Source organism: Dipodomys spectabilis, unplaced genomic scaffold (genome assembly GCF_019054845.1).
Source record: "Dipodomys spectabilis isolate Male_0828 unplaced genomic scaffold, ASM1905484v1 ptg000147l, whole genome shotgun sequence".
Classification (NCBI taxonomy): domain Eukaryota; kingdom Metazoa; phylum Chordata; class Mammalia; order Rodentia; family Heteromyidae; genus Dipodomys; species Dipodomys spectabilis.
Genome location: NW_024870824.1, coordinates 15,088,298 through 15,106,690, shown reverse-complemented (window position 1 = coordinate 15,106,690; position 18,393 = coordinate 15,088,298). Strand labels below are relative to the sequence as shown.

General features: G+C 39.8%; 1 protein-coding gene across 1 annotated transcript in view; it reads right to left on the bottom strand.

The window, feature by feature from the left end:
- Nucleotides 1-11,704, bottom strand: part of Marcol (MARCO like) — a 33,179-nt gene extending 21,475 nt beyond the window's left edge. The window contains exons 1-2 of the mRNA XM_042691896.1: nucleotides 11,681-11,704; nucleotides 11,222-11,349 (exon numbers count right to left, since the gene is read on the bottom strand). Coding sequence (XP_042547830.1) covers nucleotides 11,222-11,349; nucleotides 11,681-11,704 — 152 coding nt within the window. The remainder of the gene's footprint in view (nucleotides 1-11,221; nucleotides 11,350-11,680) is intronic.
- Nucleotides 11,705-18,393: the final 6,689 nt, after the last annotated feature.

The following is an 18,393-nucleotide window of genomic DNA, read 5'->3' as shown; positions in this document are numbered from 1 at the left end:
TTATTTTAAGTTAAAAATTGGAAAATAATGATCTTCAGCTTTGATTTTTTTTTTTTGTGGGTCATGGGTCTTGAACTCTGGGCCTAGACATGGACCCTCAGCTCTATCAGTTCAAGGTAAGCGCTCTACCACTTGAGCCACAGCACCACTTCCGGTTTCCTGGTGTTTTAAATGAGATCAGAGTCTCACAGGCATTCCTGCCTCAGGCTGGCTTTGAACCGCCATCCTCAGATCCCAGCCTCCTGAATAGCTAGCATTACAGCATGAGAAACCAGCAGCTGGCCTCAACTTTGATTTCATTTTTGTTTTACATTTCTTCTTTGTCAATTGTTTACAAACTCCAAGAAGTCCTTGGTATTGCTTTCCTTGAATCTATCTTCCTCACCTCTCAAATTTCTATAACCAGTACATTTGGTTTCCAAACTTTATTCTAACAAACACCTGCTAAGTGCATCCTGTGCACTAGCAAGGTATTCAAAGTGCACAGTACAGTACTTGCCCTTGTATACTACTTGGTCTAGGGAAGAATTTTAACTGCCCAGCTTTCTTTCCCCACTCTCAAACTGGTATACTCTTGTTTCTGTCTTCTCCCCCCCCCCCACACTCTCTGTTATTATTTAACTCTGTCTCCTTTGTCCTTTCCCCACAGTGACTTCACATAACTATCCTCACACCTTGTCTATTTTCAATGTAACTGTAACATCAAGATTTCTCAACAGAGTGCCTATGATGACTTCTACAATTAGTGATATGAAACTACCCCTCACATCGCCCATAAGAAGAAATTTGCTACCACTTCTTTATAAGTGTGAGACGTTCAGGTATTGTGCATGTACTTTTTCACTGGATGTATGGTCAAATCAGAAGCCATAATTTCAAGATAACTTGAAGGCTTGCTTTTGGTGCTGGGGATTGAACTCAAGGGTGACTCATGTTAAGGATATACTGTACAATTGAGCCCCTGAAAATGCGTCATTTATTATTGTGAGAGATTTGTTTCTGGGGGAGAATTTAATTCTTTGAAACCTACTATACTGATTTATAGAATGGAGAAAAGTAGATTGAGTTTCAAAAGTCTGAGAACCCCAGTAATGGTGTCAAGTGTTATCCCCTATGTAATCCTATAGAAAATGTAGTTATTTCTATTTTTTAGGTCATATAGGAAAAGAGATTCAGCTGGGCATCAGTGGTTCATGTCTGTAATTCTAGCTACTCAGAAGGCTGAGATCTGAAAATTGCAGTTCCTGGGAAAGAAATATGAAATACTTATGTCCAATAAACTACTAAAATAAAAGCCAAAAGTGGAGTTGTGGCTCAAGTAGAAGAGTGCCAGTCTTGAGAAAAAAAGCTCAAGGATAAGGACCAGGTCCTAATTCAAGCCCTGGGACTGGCACAATAAACAAGAGGGAGGAAGTGGAGGAGGAGGAAGAGGAGGAAGAGGAGGAGGAAGAAGAAGAGGAGGAGCAAGAGCAAGAGGTAGGAGGAGGAGGAGAAACAAGAAAGATTCACTTAAGCAAGTGGTCCTAAATGACATGAATTTTAAAAGTCAGGTTTTAAATATGTTTTTAATTTGTCCTCACAGTCTAGCACCACAGCATACAAATATTCTCTTCTGAAACACAAGCCCGAATATGCCCGTGTTCTCTTAATGACTTTTAGCCTGAACACATCTTTGTAGTCAAATGCCTTGCCTTTCTCCTCCATTTTCATTTCCTTCTCTTTGACAGCATCAAGTCATATATTCTTGTTGCGTCAGATCCCCATTTATTTTCCTATAATCACTATCTCTGTCTGGTGGAGAGTTCTTATTTTTAGCTCTTAGTGCTTCAACCACTCAACCTTTTTCATTCTTTACTTAGAAATATGAAAACAAAGTCATCAGCTGTGATGCTCTTACCTGAAAATATGGCCAAACACAAGAAGGGAAGGAAAAGGAGCAGGTCCATGGTTCGTCCTGTCAGTTCGTACTTCACCGGGGGTGAATTTCGGTGTAACTCTTCAGTCACTTCCTTCTGAATAAACTGACTGGAGCACTCTCATGTTATATATTTCAAATTTTCTCCACCCCGATTGCTAAAGATTGTCACTGTCTTAAAAAAATTACAGAGTAACTTTTACAAACCTAAAGGTGTTGCTTCTGGAATGAATTGTCATTTTGCAAATTAGCTTCACGCCCAACTCCCATAAATATCCAATATTGCATATGCATATATCAGGTACCTTCTCCCAGAAAAAAAGGAAAAGATGAAGCCCGTCAAGAAAATTCATAAATTTGGGCTTTATTTTTTTTTATTGAAAGTGGGCAGTTTATTTTCAATCAGTATTGTTATTGACATTCAAAGTGTAGATGTCCATAATAGAGGACCTCAAGGCATTTTCCTTCAAATGACTTATATGTCAATTATGTACCTCAAATTATATAGTAAAAGCAAGTTAAATTGCACTGAGCATTGGTCTTTAGTAGGTAATAAATGCATTCAATGGAGAACGGTGACAGGTCATGTGTTTTTATGAGGTAGCGAGAGACAATAGAACTCATGTTTGGAGAATAACATTACAATATTGGCCTCCTTTTCCACTTAGGAACTCATGTGAAAATCATCTGGATATACATACTTATCCAATATTATCAAACGTTGGAGTAAAATAATATTCAAGGTTGGCAGCACTATATTACGAAAACTTGAATTATTTTGAGCATATCCAAAAGATGACTTGGGCACTGAGAATTCTAGAGGTCACATAACATAATGCAGGTTGGTGTCAGCTGGAAATTTGTGACTAAAAATGGACAGTTTTGTAAATAGAATGGTCATTTACTACATTCACACATTATATATAAGGAATACATTATTGCATTTGTGTCCCTCTAAATGATATCATAAGCATAAGGACTAAATTTCAACATAGAAGAAAAGTTTTATATTTCTAAAGAAAACTTTAACTTTGGGTAGGAGGTGATAGAGATAATTCTTACACTTCCTGGCAAGGCAACACATTTTCCTCAAAGAATAGACCTCTAGACCAAGTGAGATTTGCACAAATGTCATTAGGAAATTGAAAGGCCATGAAAAATAAACATCAAGTATTTCCCCAAATCCTTCTTTGTAAAATTTCATTAGCTTGATAAAATGGAAGAGGTATCATGTCTCCTATGAAATAAAAGTATATTTCAAAGATCTGACAAGGTATTGAGTCTGTTTGACTGGACACTTGTTTTTATGTTGAATAACCTTATGAGTGCTATGTAGTTGTGCTTTCTGTCTTTTACTGTTTCAAACTTTAGACCCTTCTTGGGGCTAAAAAAAAAATGCTTAAATTATGTTTTTCTTTCCCTGGTGAAGAATAGAAATACTATATAGTGAGTACAGGTCACTGAAGACCTGTACTCAGAGCTATCAGATTTATCAAGTAGTACTGTGCTCTACTAGACCTCTATCAAAAAGGATCAGATATATGAAAGATATTTTCTTTTTTTAAAATTATTTTTATTTTTTGGGGGGGTCCGGTCATGGGGCCTGAACCCTGGGCCTGGGTGCTGTCCCTCAGCTCTTCAGCTCAAGCCTAGCACTGTACAACTTGAGCCACAGCACCACTTCCGGCTTTTTAAAATTTTTGCTTATGTGGTGCTGGGGAATCAAACCCAGGACTTCATGCATGCAAGGCAAGCTCTCTACCACTGAGCCACCTTCCCAGCCCCGAAAGCTATTTTCTTATCTAGAGTCTAAGTGTCTAAGTAATGAATGAGACACTAGCTGCACTTACATTTGCCTCTTACAGAATTCCTTCTTTTACCTGTATCGCTCATATGTTTCCCTATCCCTAGAGCTATTGACCCTTTAAACAGCATCTATAATTAATAAGCAGTTATGAGCATTGAACATGAAGACACTAGAGGAGATAGTGTGACGGTCGCTTGAAGCTCAACTCTGAGATCTCAAATGTTGCTTCAGTGCATTGTTCTGGAAATTGAACTACAGGCTGAATTCTTGAATTCTTGAAGCTAGTGCACTACCATTTGAGTCACATGTCCGGCCCTTTTGCTTTCAGCTTGTTTTTGCAGAGAGGAACTTGAACTAACTTTGTCCATGCTGGTCTCCATCTGAGATCCTCTACCTCCCGCCTCCCAAATAGCTGGGACTATGGACCAAGATGGTTACACCCAGCCCTTGGAAAGTGTTTATTTTTTGGGTGGGTGGGGGGATCTGGTCGTGGGGCCTGAACTCTGGGCCTGGGCGCTGTCCCTCAGCTCTTAAGCTCAGGGCTAGTGCTCTAACACTTGAGCCACAGCGCCACTTCTGGCTTTTTTTTTCTGCTTATGTGGTGTTGAGGAATCGAACCCAGAGCCTCATGCATGCAAGGCAAGTGCTCTACCACTGAGCCACCTTCCTAGCCCCCCTTGGAAAGTCTGAAATATTTATCTCTCTCGGAATAATAGTATTTTTCTCACCTCTGCAGTTTCCATCCATTTTCCATCCAATTTCCACCCTTCTATTCACATTTAGGAGTAAGGTCAAAATTTTGAATAGAAGCAAGTTCAGAAAATGTAATATGTTTTGCAGGCATTGGTGTAAGGTGTTAAATTGTTTCAGAAGTTATTATACTATAGTGGAAATAATAACAGCAAAAGAGTCAAATTGCTCAAATGCTGTTTACTCTGTGTGTGTCTGTGTGTGTGTGTGTGTGCGCGCATGCACCCATGTGTGCATGGGCACGTCTTGGAGCTTGAATTCAGGGCCTGGCTGCTATACCTGAGGTTTTTTGCTCAAGGCTAGAACTCTACCACTTTAGCCATAGCTTCACTTCTGGGTTTTTGATGGTCAGTTACAGAAAACAGTCTCACAGACTCTCCTGGTCCGGCTGGCTTCAAATCATGATCTTCACAACTCAGCCTGCTGATTAGCTAGGATTATAGATGTGAGCCCCCAGCACCCAGCTCTACCTTCTTTTTATGTTTGTGTTTTTAGCTTTTTCTTTTTTCATCTTTCTTCCTTTATCTTTATAAAAATCATAAAGATATTATCCAATTTAAAGAATCAAACTTTTCCATGTATGCTTAAGGTCTGGAAGGCAAATAGGAAATCTGAAGTGTGGGGACCTCAGTTTCTAACTATGATATAACTTGTCATCCTTTTTCAGGTTATCTGATGTAACCTCAAGAAGACATTTGCCACCTAACTAAAGAACTGAGAACAAAGAAGTCCCTAAGAGCTTTTTCCTTTTGGACACATTAATCACTATATAGTATTTCTATTCTTCACCAGGGAAAGAAAAACATAATTTAAGCATTTTTTTTTAGCCCCAAGAAGGGTCTAAAGTTTGAAACAGTAAAAGACAGAAAGCACAACTACATAGCACTCATAAGGTTATTCAACATAAAAACAAGTGTCCAGTCAAACAGACTCAATACCTTGTCAGATCTTTGAAATATACTTTTATTTCATAGGAGACATGATACCTCTTAAACATAGCGTCATGTTGCTAAAACTTTCAGTGGGAAGACTGCCAGTTGGTTAGCAAATCTTATTAAATGCTTTACAACATTAAGACCAAAGGCCACCTTCTACATAACCCCTACTTAACACAAAGTCCTTTGTTATTCTTCATTGACTCACTGGTTGTCAGTTTCAGAGAAATTTCCCACTATTTCCACATAAAGATAATAGTTTCAGAACACTGTGTCTTGGAAGGAGGCAGATGATTGGGAAAGGATTTTGAATCACATGCCTACTTCCTGCTTCCTTTTCTTCATTCAGAGCACAGTATAAACTGAGATGCAAACTGAAATTCAAATGTATCCAATTTTTTTGTGAAGCATACATCTGACATACACACTCTATTAATGTGAGGAACATTAGAGGGAAAAAGTAACAGAATAATACTATTTTATTTAGATCAGCATGTAAAGACAATAGAAATATAACACCTGTCTCTTTCATTTTAGTTGAAGCCACATAGAGTGACCAGAGAACAACAAAACATACTAAATCATAATTAAAATATTCATGAAATATGTTGGTTATCTCTGGCATTTATTGACTTAGTCTCAAGATTTGCATCACGTGGAAATCCTTTTGGTGTCTATGTTTGTAAATTCTGGGGATAAACTCTGAGATATAAAAGCTTTCTCACCCCCAAAATAAATTCCCCATTACAATCTAATTGTTAGCGGTGACCTATGGTTTAACCTTGTCTTCATACTTAAGTGGATACAACACTCATCACCATATTTATGATTTTCACAAGTCAATACTAGATTTTTCTGTAACGTGTTTCTCAAGCTCTGCTTGCAATCAAATTTCATGTACTATTCACTTATAATTAGACTAATAATGTTATTTTGATGGACAAATGTGTTTTTAAGGCATTGTTACAAAGATCAGCACCAGCTGAGTGCTGGTGGGTGACGTCTGTGAATACTAGCGACTCAGGAGGCTGAGATCTGAGGATCACAGTTCAAACTCAGCCTAGGCAGAAAAAAATCCATGAGACTCTTATCTTCAATAAATTACTCAGAAAAAGCTGGAAGTGGCACTGTGACTCAAGTAGTAGAGCTCTAGCCTTGAACAAAAGAAGCTCAGGGACAGCACCCAGATCCTGAGTTCAAGCCCCAGGAAGGGTTAAAAAAAAAAAAAACAAACAAAAATCCCAAACCAACCAAACAAACAAACAAAAAACCCCACAAAGATCAGCACCAACCAATGCTTACATCTCTCTTCATGTCAGTTTTTGTTCTACAGAAGAGTCTAGTCCCTTTCCTGAAAGCTGAGCCAGTAAAATTGGCTTCCTCTATGAAGAAATTCTTCTCTATTATTTTTTTTATTGTGAAAATACCATACAGAGGGGTTACAATTACATGGGCAAGATAATGAGTACATTTCTTATCAAGCATTGTTGCCTCCTCCTTTGTTTCCCCTTTGCATCCCTTCCCACCCCCCCTCCCACCCCCCTGCCAAAGTTGTAAAGTTCGTTTTTTGACATAACGTCTTGTACATCTCATTATTGCAATGGGTCCACCTGTATCCCTATTTAAACGATTTGTTTTTTTCCCTTCCCCTCCACAAATTATACCAACATCAAATACAGTGAAAGCAGTTTCCTAACAAATGGGGCAATGTCTGGAAAAACTTGGAAAAAATTATATTAAGTGAAGTAAGCCAGGCCCAAAGAAACATAGGTCCCATGGTTTCCCTTATTTGCATTATCTAGTATATGTATGAGTCAAGCGGAAAAGGTCAGATAATGTGATGTTAGGAAAATGAACCCTTAGATATGTATTTAAAGGTTTTTTTCTTTCATACATTTGTTTCTAACGCATTTATAAGATTATTTCTTTGTTGCTTTGTATGTCCCTCCCCCACAGTATAACCCCTGCTTTCACTATATTTGATGTCACTATAACTTGTGGAGGAGATGGGGAAAAACAAGTCATTTAAGGATACAGATGGACCTGTTGCAACAATGAGAAGTACAAGTTGTCATGTCGAAAACGAGCTTTACAATGTTGGTGCGGAGTGGGGGGGAGAGGGGGGGAGGATTGGGTGGCAGGGTGGGGGGGGAGGCTGGGAAGGGAGGTGAAGGGTAAACAAAGGAGGAGGCTGCAATGCTTGATAAGAAATGTACGCATTATCCTGCCCATGTAATTGTAACCCCTCTGTACAGTATGTTCACAAAAAAGAAAAGAAAAGAAAAGAAATGTACTCATTGCCTTACTCATGTAAGTGTAACCCCTCTGTACAGCGTCTTTACAATAAAATAAAAAAAATTTAAAAATCGGTTTAAAAGACAAAAAAAAAAAACCAAAAAACAAAAACAAAAAGGGCAATGTCATTCTTTCTGATGGAGGCATAGAATTCCATTGTGTATATATACACAATTTTTTTGATCCATTCATCTACTGAGGGGCATCTGGGTTGGTTCCAGATCTTAGCTATGGTAAATAATGCTGCAATAAACATAGTTGTGCTGGTAGCTTTAGTATGGTCTTGTTTGTGATCATTTGGGTAAATGCCCAGATGTAGGATTGCTGGGTGATAGGGGAACTCTATGTGGAGTCTTTTGAGGAACCTCCATACTGCTTTCCAAAGTGGTTGAACAAGTTTACACTCCCACCAACAATGAAGTAAGATTCCTTTCTGTCCACATCCCCTCCAGCATCTGTTGTTGTTAGAGTTCTTGATTTTTGCTGTTCTAACTGGAGTGAGGTGATATCTCAATGTTGTTTTGATTTGCATTTCTTTTATGGCTAGGGAGGTTGAACATTTTTTCATGTGTCTATTGGCCATCCTTCTTTCATCTTCAGAGAAGTTTCTCTTTAAGTCGTTAGCCTACTTATTTATTGGGCAGTTGTTTCTTAGAGGATTTGTTGTTGGGGAATTTAATTTTTTGAGTTCCAGGTATATTTTAGATATGAGACCCTTGTCTGATGTATGGCTAGTGAAGATCTTCTCCCAATCCGTGGGCTTTCTATTGATCTTGCTATCTATGTCCTTTGCCATGCAGAAGCCCTGCAATTTCATGCAATTCCATTTGTCCAAATTTTCTTTGATTTGTTGTGTTTCTAGGTCTAGGTTGTGTTTCGGCCTGTGCCAAGGAGACCTAGGGTTTCTCCTATTCCATCCTGTAATGTTTTCAGAGTGTCTGTTTTGACTCTGAGGTCATTGATCCATTTGGAGTTGATTCTGGTGCAGGGTGATATATAAGGATCTAGCTTTAGTTTTCTACAAGTGATTAACCAATTTTTCCAGCACCATTTACTGAAGAGGCTGTCTTTCTTCCATTCAATTTTTTTTTAGCTCTCTTATGGAAGATTAGATGGCTATAGGACTGTAGGTTCATTTCTGGGTTTTCAATTCTATTCCATTGGTCCTGAAGTCTGTTCTTGTGCCAGTACCAAGCTGTTTTGATTACTATGACTTTGTAATAGAGTTTGAAATTTGGTATTGGTATTCCTGCAGCACTGTTCTTTCTGTTAAGGATCGTTTTTGCTTTTGGGGGTCTTTTATTGTTCCATATGAATTTTTGGATTGCCTTTTTTATTTCCTTGAAGAATTAGGTTAGAATATTGATAATTATTGCATTGAATTTGTAGGTAGCCTTGGGCAATATTGCCATTTTCACGAGGTTGATCCTCCAATCCAGGAGCATGGGAGGTTTTCCACTTTCTAAGTTCTGTTTTGATTTCCATTTTCAGGTTTTTTAAAGTTTTCATCATAGAGGTCCTTCACTTCTTTGGTTAATTCCTAGGTATTTTTTTTTTTGTGGGGCTATTACGAATGGAGTTGCTTTTCTGATTTCAGCCACACTTTTCTCGTTGTTGGCCCACAGAAAAGCCATTGATTTTTGAATTTTAATTTTATATCCTGCTACATTGCCAATGTTTTGAATCAGCTTGAATAATTTGGGAGTGGAGTCTGTGGGATTCTTTAAATACAAGATCATGTCATCTGTAAAGAGGGAGAGTTTTTCTTCATCTTTCCCTATTTGGAACCCTTTTATGTTTGCATCTTGAAATTCTTCTCTACTGATGGGAGTGTGACTGCTCATTTAAATTGTGATTTTCCAAAATCAAAAGTACTCAATGCAATGCTTATAATTCATGTGTTTTAAAGAGCTAAAACTCCACTCACTATCAAGAGTCAGGAGCTAATGTGAAAGATTTAGGCAGATCTGACCACTGCATCAATTGTCTATCAGAAGGGCTCTAGAGAAACAAATTGTTCTTTCTGATGGAGGCATAGGATTCACACACACACACACACACACACACACACACACACACACACACACACACACACACACACATATATGTACCACATTTCTCGATCCATTCATCTACTGTGGGGCATCATCTGGGTTGGTTCCATATGTTATCTATGGTGAATAATGATGCAATAAACATAGTGTGCTGGTAGCTTTGTTTTTCTTTTACTTTTTAAATAAACATGAAATCCTGAATTCAAAGCCCACTAACACATACACACGTGGGCACACACATACACACACATCTTACACTATACTATGAAGGAAATAATATTCTAAATATAATTAATTACTAATAAATTTGTAAAGGAAATACAATAGGTATGATGCAAAAAAATAGGACATAGAAACATTGTTTGAAATTTGCTCTTTGAACTCTGTTCCAAAGGATTAAAAGGATTTGGAATTGTGTAAATATGGGAGGGAGGGCATTTCAAGCAGAAAGAATAACAAATGTACAATGAATAAAAAAATTAAATCAAGATTGACAGGATCAAGTGAATGAGAGAAATTAGTACAGAATTTTGTGTAGTGGAAACTAAATCAAGTCTAAACAGTTAACCTGAATTTAGGGAACTAATGAAACACTTCAGAGAATAATTGATGGTATAGAAAACCTCTGGCATATAAGATGACTTTGTTGAAACATTTTGTGTGTTTGTGTGTGTGTTTGTGTGTATGCATGATGGCTGGTGGGAATCCACCTCAATGGACACTTAGTAATAAGGAGTACTTTTTCTAAAACAAAATCAAACCACAGGCAGTTGTAGAATTACCACTTCAGTGGAATCAACATTTTCCTTCATGTGTGAAACCAAGTTTTCCATTCATTTTTTACCCTGGAAGGAAAGAAATGAGATACTGAGATGAAATGAAAAATAAATGGAATCATCCCAGGTTAGTTGAAGAAGGAAAGGGCACTTAGAATTCCTGGATCTTAATTTGAGAATAATAATCTTACCTAATTTTATATAAAAAATGTTTGTAAAAATAGAGAAAGTAGTAAATTCTTTTTTTTTTTTTTTTGGTCTGTTGTGGATCTTGAACTCTGGGCTTGGGCTTGGGTGCTGTTCCTCAGCTCTTCAGCTCAAGGCAAGTGCTCTACCGCTTGAGCCACAGCGCCACTTGCAGTTTTATAGTGGTTTATTGGAGATAAGAATCTCACAGACTTTCCTGCCTGGGCTGGCTTTGTACCTTGACCCTCAGATCTCAGCCTCCTGAGTAGCTAGGATTACAGGCATGAGCCACCAGCGCCCGGCTAGTAGTAAATTCTTTCCTTTTGCTTATGTGGTGCTGAGGAATCGAACCCAGGGCCTCATGCATACAAGGCAAGTGCTCTACCACTGAGCCACCTTCCCAGCCCCGGCTAGTAGTAAATTCTTAATAAACATTTCCTCTGCCTCTCAACCCACTGGTTGAAACCAAGGATGCTATGGACAGACAGCCTCCATGTGCTTACATGGGTGCTCTGCAGAATTCACAAGGGTTTTCATAAGTCTGTCCATGTGTGTCATACACTGCTTTGCAGATCTTGGGGCATGGTGGTCCATCTGTAGCTGTTTTCTGCGTGTAGTTGCTGCAAAAGGCCTGTCATTTAAATGAAGACTTTTTATTTCATGAATAATAACATTAAAGGGTTAATTCCATTTTTGAGGCAGTGACCATTTGTTGCTTGTTTATCTCAGCTAGCAGAGCTACACGTGGTGGTAATCCAAATACCTGGTGTGTGCCTTTATAAGCCCTGCAAATCCTTAGCTCTGGGCTCTCCTCCTAGGCTCCCCTGTGTCAGAGTGTAGGACGAGGGTTGAGCTGTCTAAATAAAACCTTAAAACAGCTGTAAAGTCTGACTCTTGGTGGTCTTCTTGGTGGTGTCCTGCGACTTAGGCTCAACATATTAGTGGGGCCTCATCCGGGATACCCCCAAAGACTCCCGAGACCTCATATTCCGAAGGTAAAACAGCGCTGTCAATTTGTCTTTGTTAATTTGTCTTGCCCTGTCGTTCCTCTGTTTGTCTGTTTTACTTTCATTTTCCTTTGTGAGGCCGGCCGCTCCGATTCGTATTGTATAAAGGGTTGTTGAAGCGGATGCACTTGCATGACAACCCTGGAGGAACTGGGAGATGTCCCAGATCCTCTTGTGAAGGGGGGTCCTTGGAACACTGCCATGAGAATTGTGGGGCGGAGGTCGGTTTGGGGTTGGGTTGGAACTGACCAAGAAGGCCTCCTAACCGAGGCCCAACTTGCCCACTGTGGGTCCGCTCCTTCTGCTTCCCCATTACAGGAGTCAGCGGACCAATTAGGGAGATCTCCACTTCGTAAGCTTTTTTTTTTTTTTTAAACTGTCAGGCCTGAGTGTGTTTTGTTTGTCTACTACCATTTATTGTTGTCTGGACTGTATGACTGATGGGACTGGAAGCCATGGGCAACATTCCATCTAGCCCCCTAGACTTACAAAAAGAAACTAAGAAAGAGGAAAAGAAATTGTACCCCCGGTTTTTCTGGGAGATAACTTGGAAGAAGAAATGTTTCTTCCCCCATACTCCCCTTCCCAGGTTCCTTCTGCAGAGCCTGAGAATGATCAAGAGGAGAAGAGAGCTATAGAACCAGCAGCCGAACCCTCGGCACTTGCCCTTAAAGTTTCTGAGGGGCCAGTCACTCGATGATGCAGTGGGATCAGCCCCCCTTCTAATGCAGCTGTTTTTCCCTTACGCACCATAGGTCCTGTGGATGTGGATGGTCAACAGCAACTCCAATATTGGCCATTTTCTACCAGTGATCTATACAATTGGTGCACCCAAAATACCCCCTTTTCTAAGAAACCCCAGAATTCAATTCTTTTGCTTGAAGCTATTCTCTTCACACATCAGCCCACTTGAGATGTTTGTAGTCAGCTTTTATAGGTCCTTTTTACCACCAAAGAGAGAGACCGTATCTAAGATGTGGCACGGAAACATATCCCTGGCCCACAGGAGCGCCCATCATGGATCCTGCCCTGATCACTGCCTATTTTCCTGCCTATTTTTCAGACTAACATGGGACTACAATACGATTGAAGGTAGGAAGTGACTCCTTGTCTATCGCCAGGCTCTGTTGGCAGGTCTCAAGGCGGCGGCTCGCTGACCTACTAATATGGCCAAAGTTTATGATGTTAGACAGGGAGGAAGTGAAAGTCAAACAGCATATCTTGAGCGGCTCATGGAAGCTTTTAGTCAATATAGCCCATATGATTTTGAGACCCAGCAGTCAGCTCAGATGATTATGTTTGCCTATATAAATCAAGCTGCACCAGACATAAAGTGAAATTTGCTGGCTCTAGACAGACTTGGTGAAAAGTCTATTAGGGATCTAGTAGTAGCGTCAGAAAAGGTTTACAATAAGAGAGAGTCAGAGGAGCAAAGACAGAAAAGGAAGGACAGAGAATGTGAAATTGAGTGTGAAAAGAGAGACCTGGCCAAGGAAAAGATGCTAGACTTGTTGGACTCGCCACTATCGCATGCCGAGCATACTTGGTTCACAGACAGAAAGTTTCATTCAAGATGGAAAAAGGTATGCGGGTGCAGCAGTCACCATGGACACTGAGATAGTGTGGGCAGAAGCACTCCCCCAGGGAACGTCTGCACAAAGAGCAGACTAGTGGCACTCACAAAAGCCCTACATATAGATGGGAAAAGGGAAGAGACTAAACATTTACACAGACAGTCAGTATGCTTTTGCCACCGTGCATGATAATGGAGCCATTTACCAAGAGAGGGGGCTGCTGACAGCTGAGGGAAAGAATATTAAAAACAAATAAGAAATTTTAAGCCTCATCCGGGCCATATGGGAACCAGCAAATATTGCCATTATGCACTGCCCTGGCCATCTAAAGGTAATTGATTATATAACCAAAGGAAATAACTTGACCGATCAGGCAGCTAAGGAGGCGGCCCTCCAGCCCAGAGCGGAAGTACTGACTCTAGTAGACCAAGGGCCACGAACTTTGCATCCTGAGCCTCAGTACTCCCAAGAAGACTTGGAGTGGATAAAGAAAATTCCCATGGCCTATAAACCTCTGGACAGAGAAGGAAATAAAGACTGGTAGAAAACTGGTGAGGGGAAACTTATCTTGCCACAAAGATTGGGCAAGGGGATTCTTAAGAGAATCCATCAGGCTTCTCACATGGGAACCCAAAGAATGCAGGACTTGCTCTGACACTCAGAAGTAAAAATTAGGCAAGGAAATCAACTCATTGAGGACATTGTTAAAAATTGTAAAGCCTGTCAGCTCACCAATGCCCCCAATCAACCAGTTACAAAAGGAGCCTTTGTGGAGATAGGCCAGATGTGTATTGGGAAATAGACTTCACAGAAATTAAAACTGGAAAATTTGGATATAAATATTTGCTAGTTTTTGTAGACACCTTTTCAGGATGGGTTGAGCAAAGCATGAGATTGTGAATGTCGTGGCTAAGAAGATCCTGGAATAAATCTTACCCAGGTATGGCTTCCCATCCACCATTGGGTCAGACAATGGACTGGCCTTCATCTCAAAAGTAAGTCAGGGAATAGCTGCGGCACTGGGGATGGGTTGGAAATTGCACTGTGTTTATAGATCCCAGAGTTCAGGGCAGGTAGAAAGAATGAATCGGACTCTAAAAGAGACCTTAACTAAATTGGCTTTGGAGACTGGCGCAGACTGGGTATCGCTCCTTCCTTTTGCCCTGTTTAGAGTAAGAAATTCACCCTATCAGCTTGGCTTTACTCCTTTTGAAATAATGTATGGACATCCTCCACCCATTATTCCTAGCCTTCAGACTGAATTGCTTGCTGATTTGAGTGATACTGAATTTCTATGTAAACTTGACTATGTATAACTTGTCCACAAAAGTTGTGTGGCCCCAGCCTAGAGCATTATATGATTCTGCTTCTACTCCTACTCCCCATTCGTTTAAACCAGGGGGCTGGGTGCTTGTTTGAAGGCACAACTTGAGATCTCTGGAACCATGGTGGAAGGGACCTTACATGGTGCTACTGGCTACACCCACTACCCTCAAGGTGGACAGCTTTGCTGCTTGGATCCCACTGCTCCAACGCCAGACTGGCAGAACCTTTTGCCCTAGACAACTGTGGGGAAACATGGGAAGTCTCCAAGCATCCTACCCAACCACTCTGGGTAAGCCTCAAGAAAAGAAAAATGGACTGATTGTTATTGGTATTGTTGTTTGATAATATGGCTAAGGTCAGAGAGGGAGTATGCCCATTCAAGATCGAGAGCTGTTGGAGTTTAGTTTTGGGTTGGAGCCACAAGATTGTGTCTTAGGGCCATAAGTCAAGGGGGGAATGAAGGGTTAATTCTTTTTTTTTTTAATTGTGAAAATACTGTACAGAGGGGTTACAATTACATGGGCAAGATAGTGAGTACATTTCTTATCAAGTATTGTAGCTTCCTCCTTTGCTTACCCTTCCCATCCCTTCCCATCCTCCCTCCCCCCTACCCAATCCTCCCGCCCCAAGTTGTAAAGTTCATTTTCCACATGACATCTTGTACTTCTCATTGTTGCAACAGGTCCACCTGTATCCTTATTTAAACGACTTGTTTTTCCCGTTCCCCTCCACAAATTATACCGACATCAAATACAGTGAAAGCAGGGGTTATACTGTGGTGGAGGGACATACAAAGCAACAAAGAAATAATCTTATAATTGCATTAGAAACAAATGCATGAAAGAAAAATACATTTAAAATACATATCTTAAGGTTCATTTTCCTAATATCACCTTATCTGACTTTTTCTGCTTGACTCATACATATACTAGATATTGCAAATAAGGGAAATCATGGGACCTATGTTTCTTTGGGCTTGGCTTACTTAATATAATTTTTTCCAAGTCTTTCCATTTCCTAACAAATGGGGCAATGTCATTCTTTCTGATGGAGGCATAGAATTCCATTGTGTATATATACCACATTTTCTTGATCCATTCATCTACTGAGGGGCATCTGGGTTGGTTCCAGATCTTAGCTATGGTAAATAATGCTGCAATAAACATTATATAAATAATGCTGGTAGCTTTAGTGTGGTCTTGTTTGTAAACATTTGGGTAAATGCCCAAAAGTGGGACTGCTGGGTCATAGGGGAGCTCTATGTGGAGTCTTTTGAGGAACTTCCATACTACTTTCCAAAGTGGTTGAACAAGTTTACACTCCCACCAACAATGAAGTAAGGTTCCCTTCTGACCACATCCCCTCCAGCATCTGTTGTTTTTAGAGTTCTTGATTTTTGCCATTCTAACTGGGGTGAGGTGGTATCTCAATGTTGTTTTGATTTGCATTTCTTTTATGGCTAGGGAGGTTGAGCATTTCTTCATGTGTCTATTGGCCATCCTTCTTTCTTCTTCAGAGAAATTTCTCTTTAAGTCATTAGCCCACTTATTTATTGGGCAGTTGTTTCTTTGAAGATTTGTTGTTGGGGGATTTAATTTTTTGAGTTCCAGGTATATTTTAGATATGAGACCCTTGTCCATTGTATGGCTAGTGAAGATCTTCTCCCAATCCGTGGGCTTTCTATTGATCTTGCTAGCTATGTCCTTTGTCATGCAGAAGCTCTGCAACTTCATGCAATCCCATTTGTCCAAATTTTCTTTGATTTGTTGTGTTTCTGGGTCTCTATTAAGAAAATTTCGGCCTGTGCCAAGGAGACCTAGGGTTTCTCCTATTCCATCCTGTAATGTTTTCAGAGTGTCTGCTTTGACTCCGAGGTCTTTGATCCATTTGGAGTTGATTCTGGTCCAGGGTGATATATAAGGATCTAGCTTTAGTTTTCTACAAGTAGTTAAGCAATTTTGCCAGCACTATTTACTGAAGAGGCTGTCTATCTTCCATTCTATTTTTTTAGCTCCCTTATCGAAGATTAGATGGCTATAGGTTTGTAGGTCATTTCTGGGTTTTCAATTCTATTCCATTGGTCCTGAGGTCTGTTCTTGTGCCAGTACCAAGCTGTTTTGATTACTATGGCTTTATAGTAGAGTTTGAAATTTGGTATTGATATTCCTCCAGCAGTGTTCTTTCCGTTGAGGAGCGTTTTTGCTATTCAGGGTCTTTTATTGTTCCATATGAATTTTTGGATTGCCTCTTCTATTTCCGTGAAGAATGAGGTTGGAATTTTGATAGGTATCGCATTGAATTTGTAGATAGCCTTGGGAAGTATTGCCATTTTCACGATGTTAATCTTTCCAATCCAAGAGCATGGGAGTTTTTCCCATTTTCTAAGTTCTGTTGTGATTTCCTTTTTCAAGTTTTTAAAGTTTTCATCATAGAGGTCCTTCACTTCTTTGGTTAATTCCTAGGTATTTTATTTTTTGTGAGGCTCTTACAAATGGAGTTGCTTTCCTAATTTCAGCCACACTTTTCTCATTGTTGGCATACAGAAAAGCCATTGATTTTGGGGGGTTAATTTTATACCCTGCTACATTGCCAAAGTTTTGAATCAGCTTGAGTAATTTGGGAGTGGAGTCTATGGGATTCTTTAAATACAAGATCATGTCATCTGCAAAGAGGGAGAGTTTTATTTCTTCTTTCCCTATTTGGATCCCCTTTATGTCTGCATCTTGTCTTATTGCTGTAGCTAGGCATTCTAATTCGAGGTTGAAGAGAAGTGGAGAGAGTGGACATCCTTGTCTTGTTCCTGAGTTAAGAGTAAATGGCTTTAGTTTTTCACCATTAAGTATAATGCTGGCTGTAGGTTTGTCATGTACAGCCTTTATTGTATTGAGGAATGTTCCATGGATTCCTAATTTTTCCAAAACCTTCATCATAAAGGGGTGTTGGATCTTGTCGAATGCTTTTTCTGCATCTATTGAGATAATCATGTGGTTCTTGTCCTTGCTCCTGTTGATGTGATGAATAATATTAATTGATTTGCGTATATTGAGCCAGCTTTGCATCCCTGAAATGAATCCTGTTTGATCATGGTGTATTTTTTTTGATCATGGTGTATTGATTTTTTGGATAAATTGTTGAAGTCGATTGGCCAAAATTTTGTTGAGAAGTTTTGCATCAATGTTCATCAAAGAAATGGGTCTATAGTTCTCTTTCTTTGTTGAGTCCCTGCCTGGTTTTGGGATGAGGGTTATGATGGCTTCATAGAATGTGTTTGGTAGTGAACTTTCTCTTTCAATTTCATTGAAGAGTTGGAGGAGTATTGGTGTGAGCTCTGCTTTGAAGACCTTGTAGAATTCTGCTGTAAAACCATCTGGTCCTGGACTTTTCTTAGCTGGGAGGTCTCTTATTGCTGTTTTTATTTCAATACTTGATATGGGCCTGTTAAGGTGGTTTAACTCATCTTGGTTTAGTTTTGGCATGTCAATATTTATGAAAGGTTAATTCTATTTTTGAGGCAGTGACCATTTGTTGCTTGTTGATCTCAGCTAGCAAAACAACATGTGGTGGTAACCCAAACACCTGCTTGTGTGCCTTTATAAGCCCTGCAAATCCTTAGCTTGGGGCTCTCCTCTAGGCTCCGCTGTGTTGGAGTGTAGGATGAGGCCCGAGCTGTAGCCCATTTAAATAAAACTTTAAAGCAGCTCTAAAGTCTGACTCTCGGTGGTCTTCTTGGTGGGGTCCTGCCACTTGGGCCCAACAACATTGAGATCA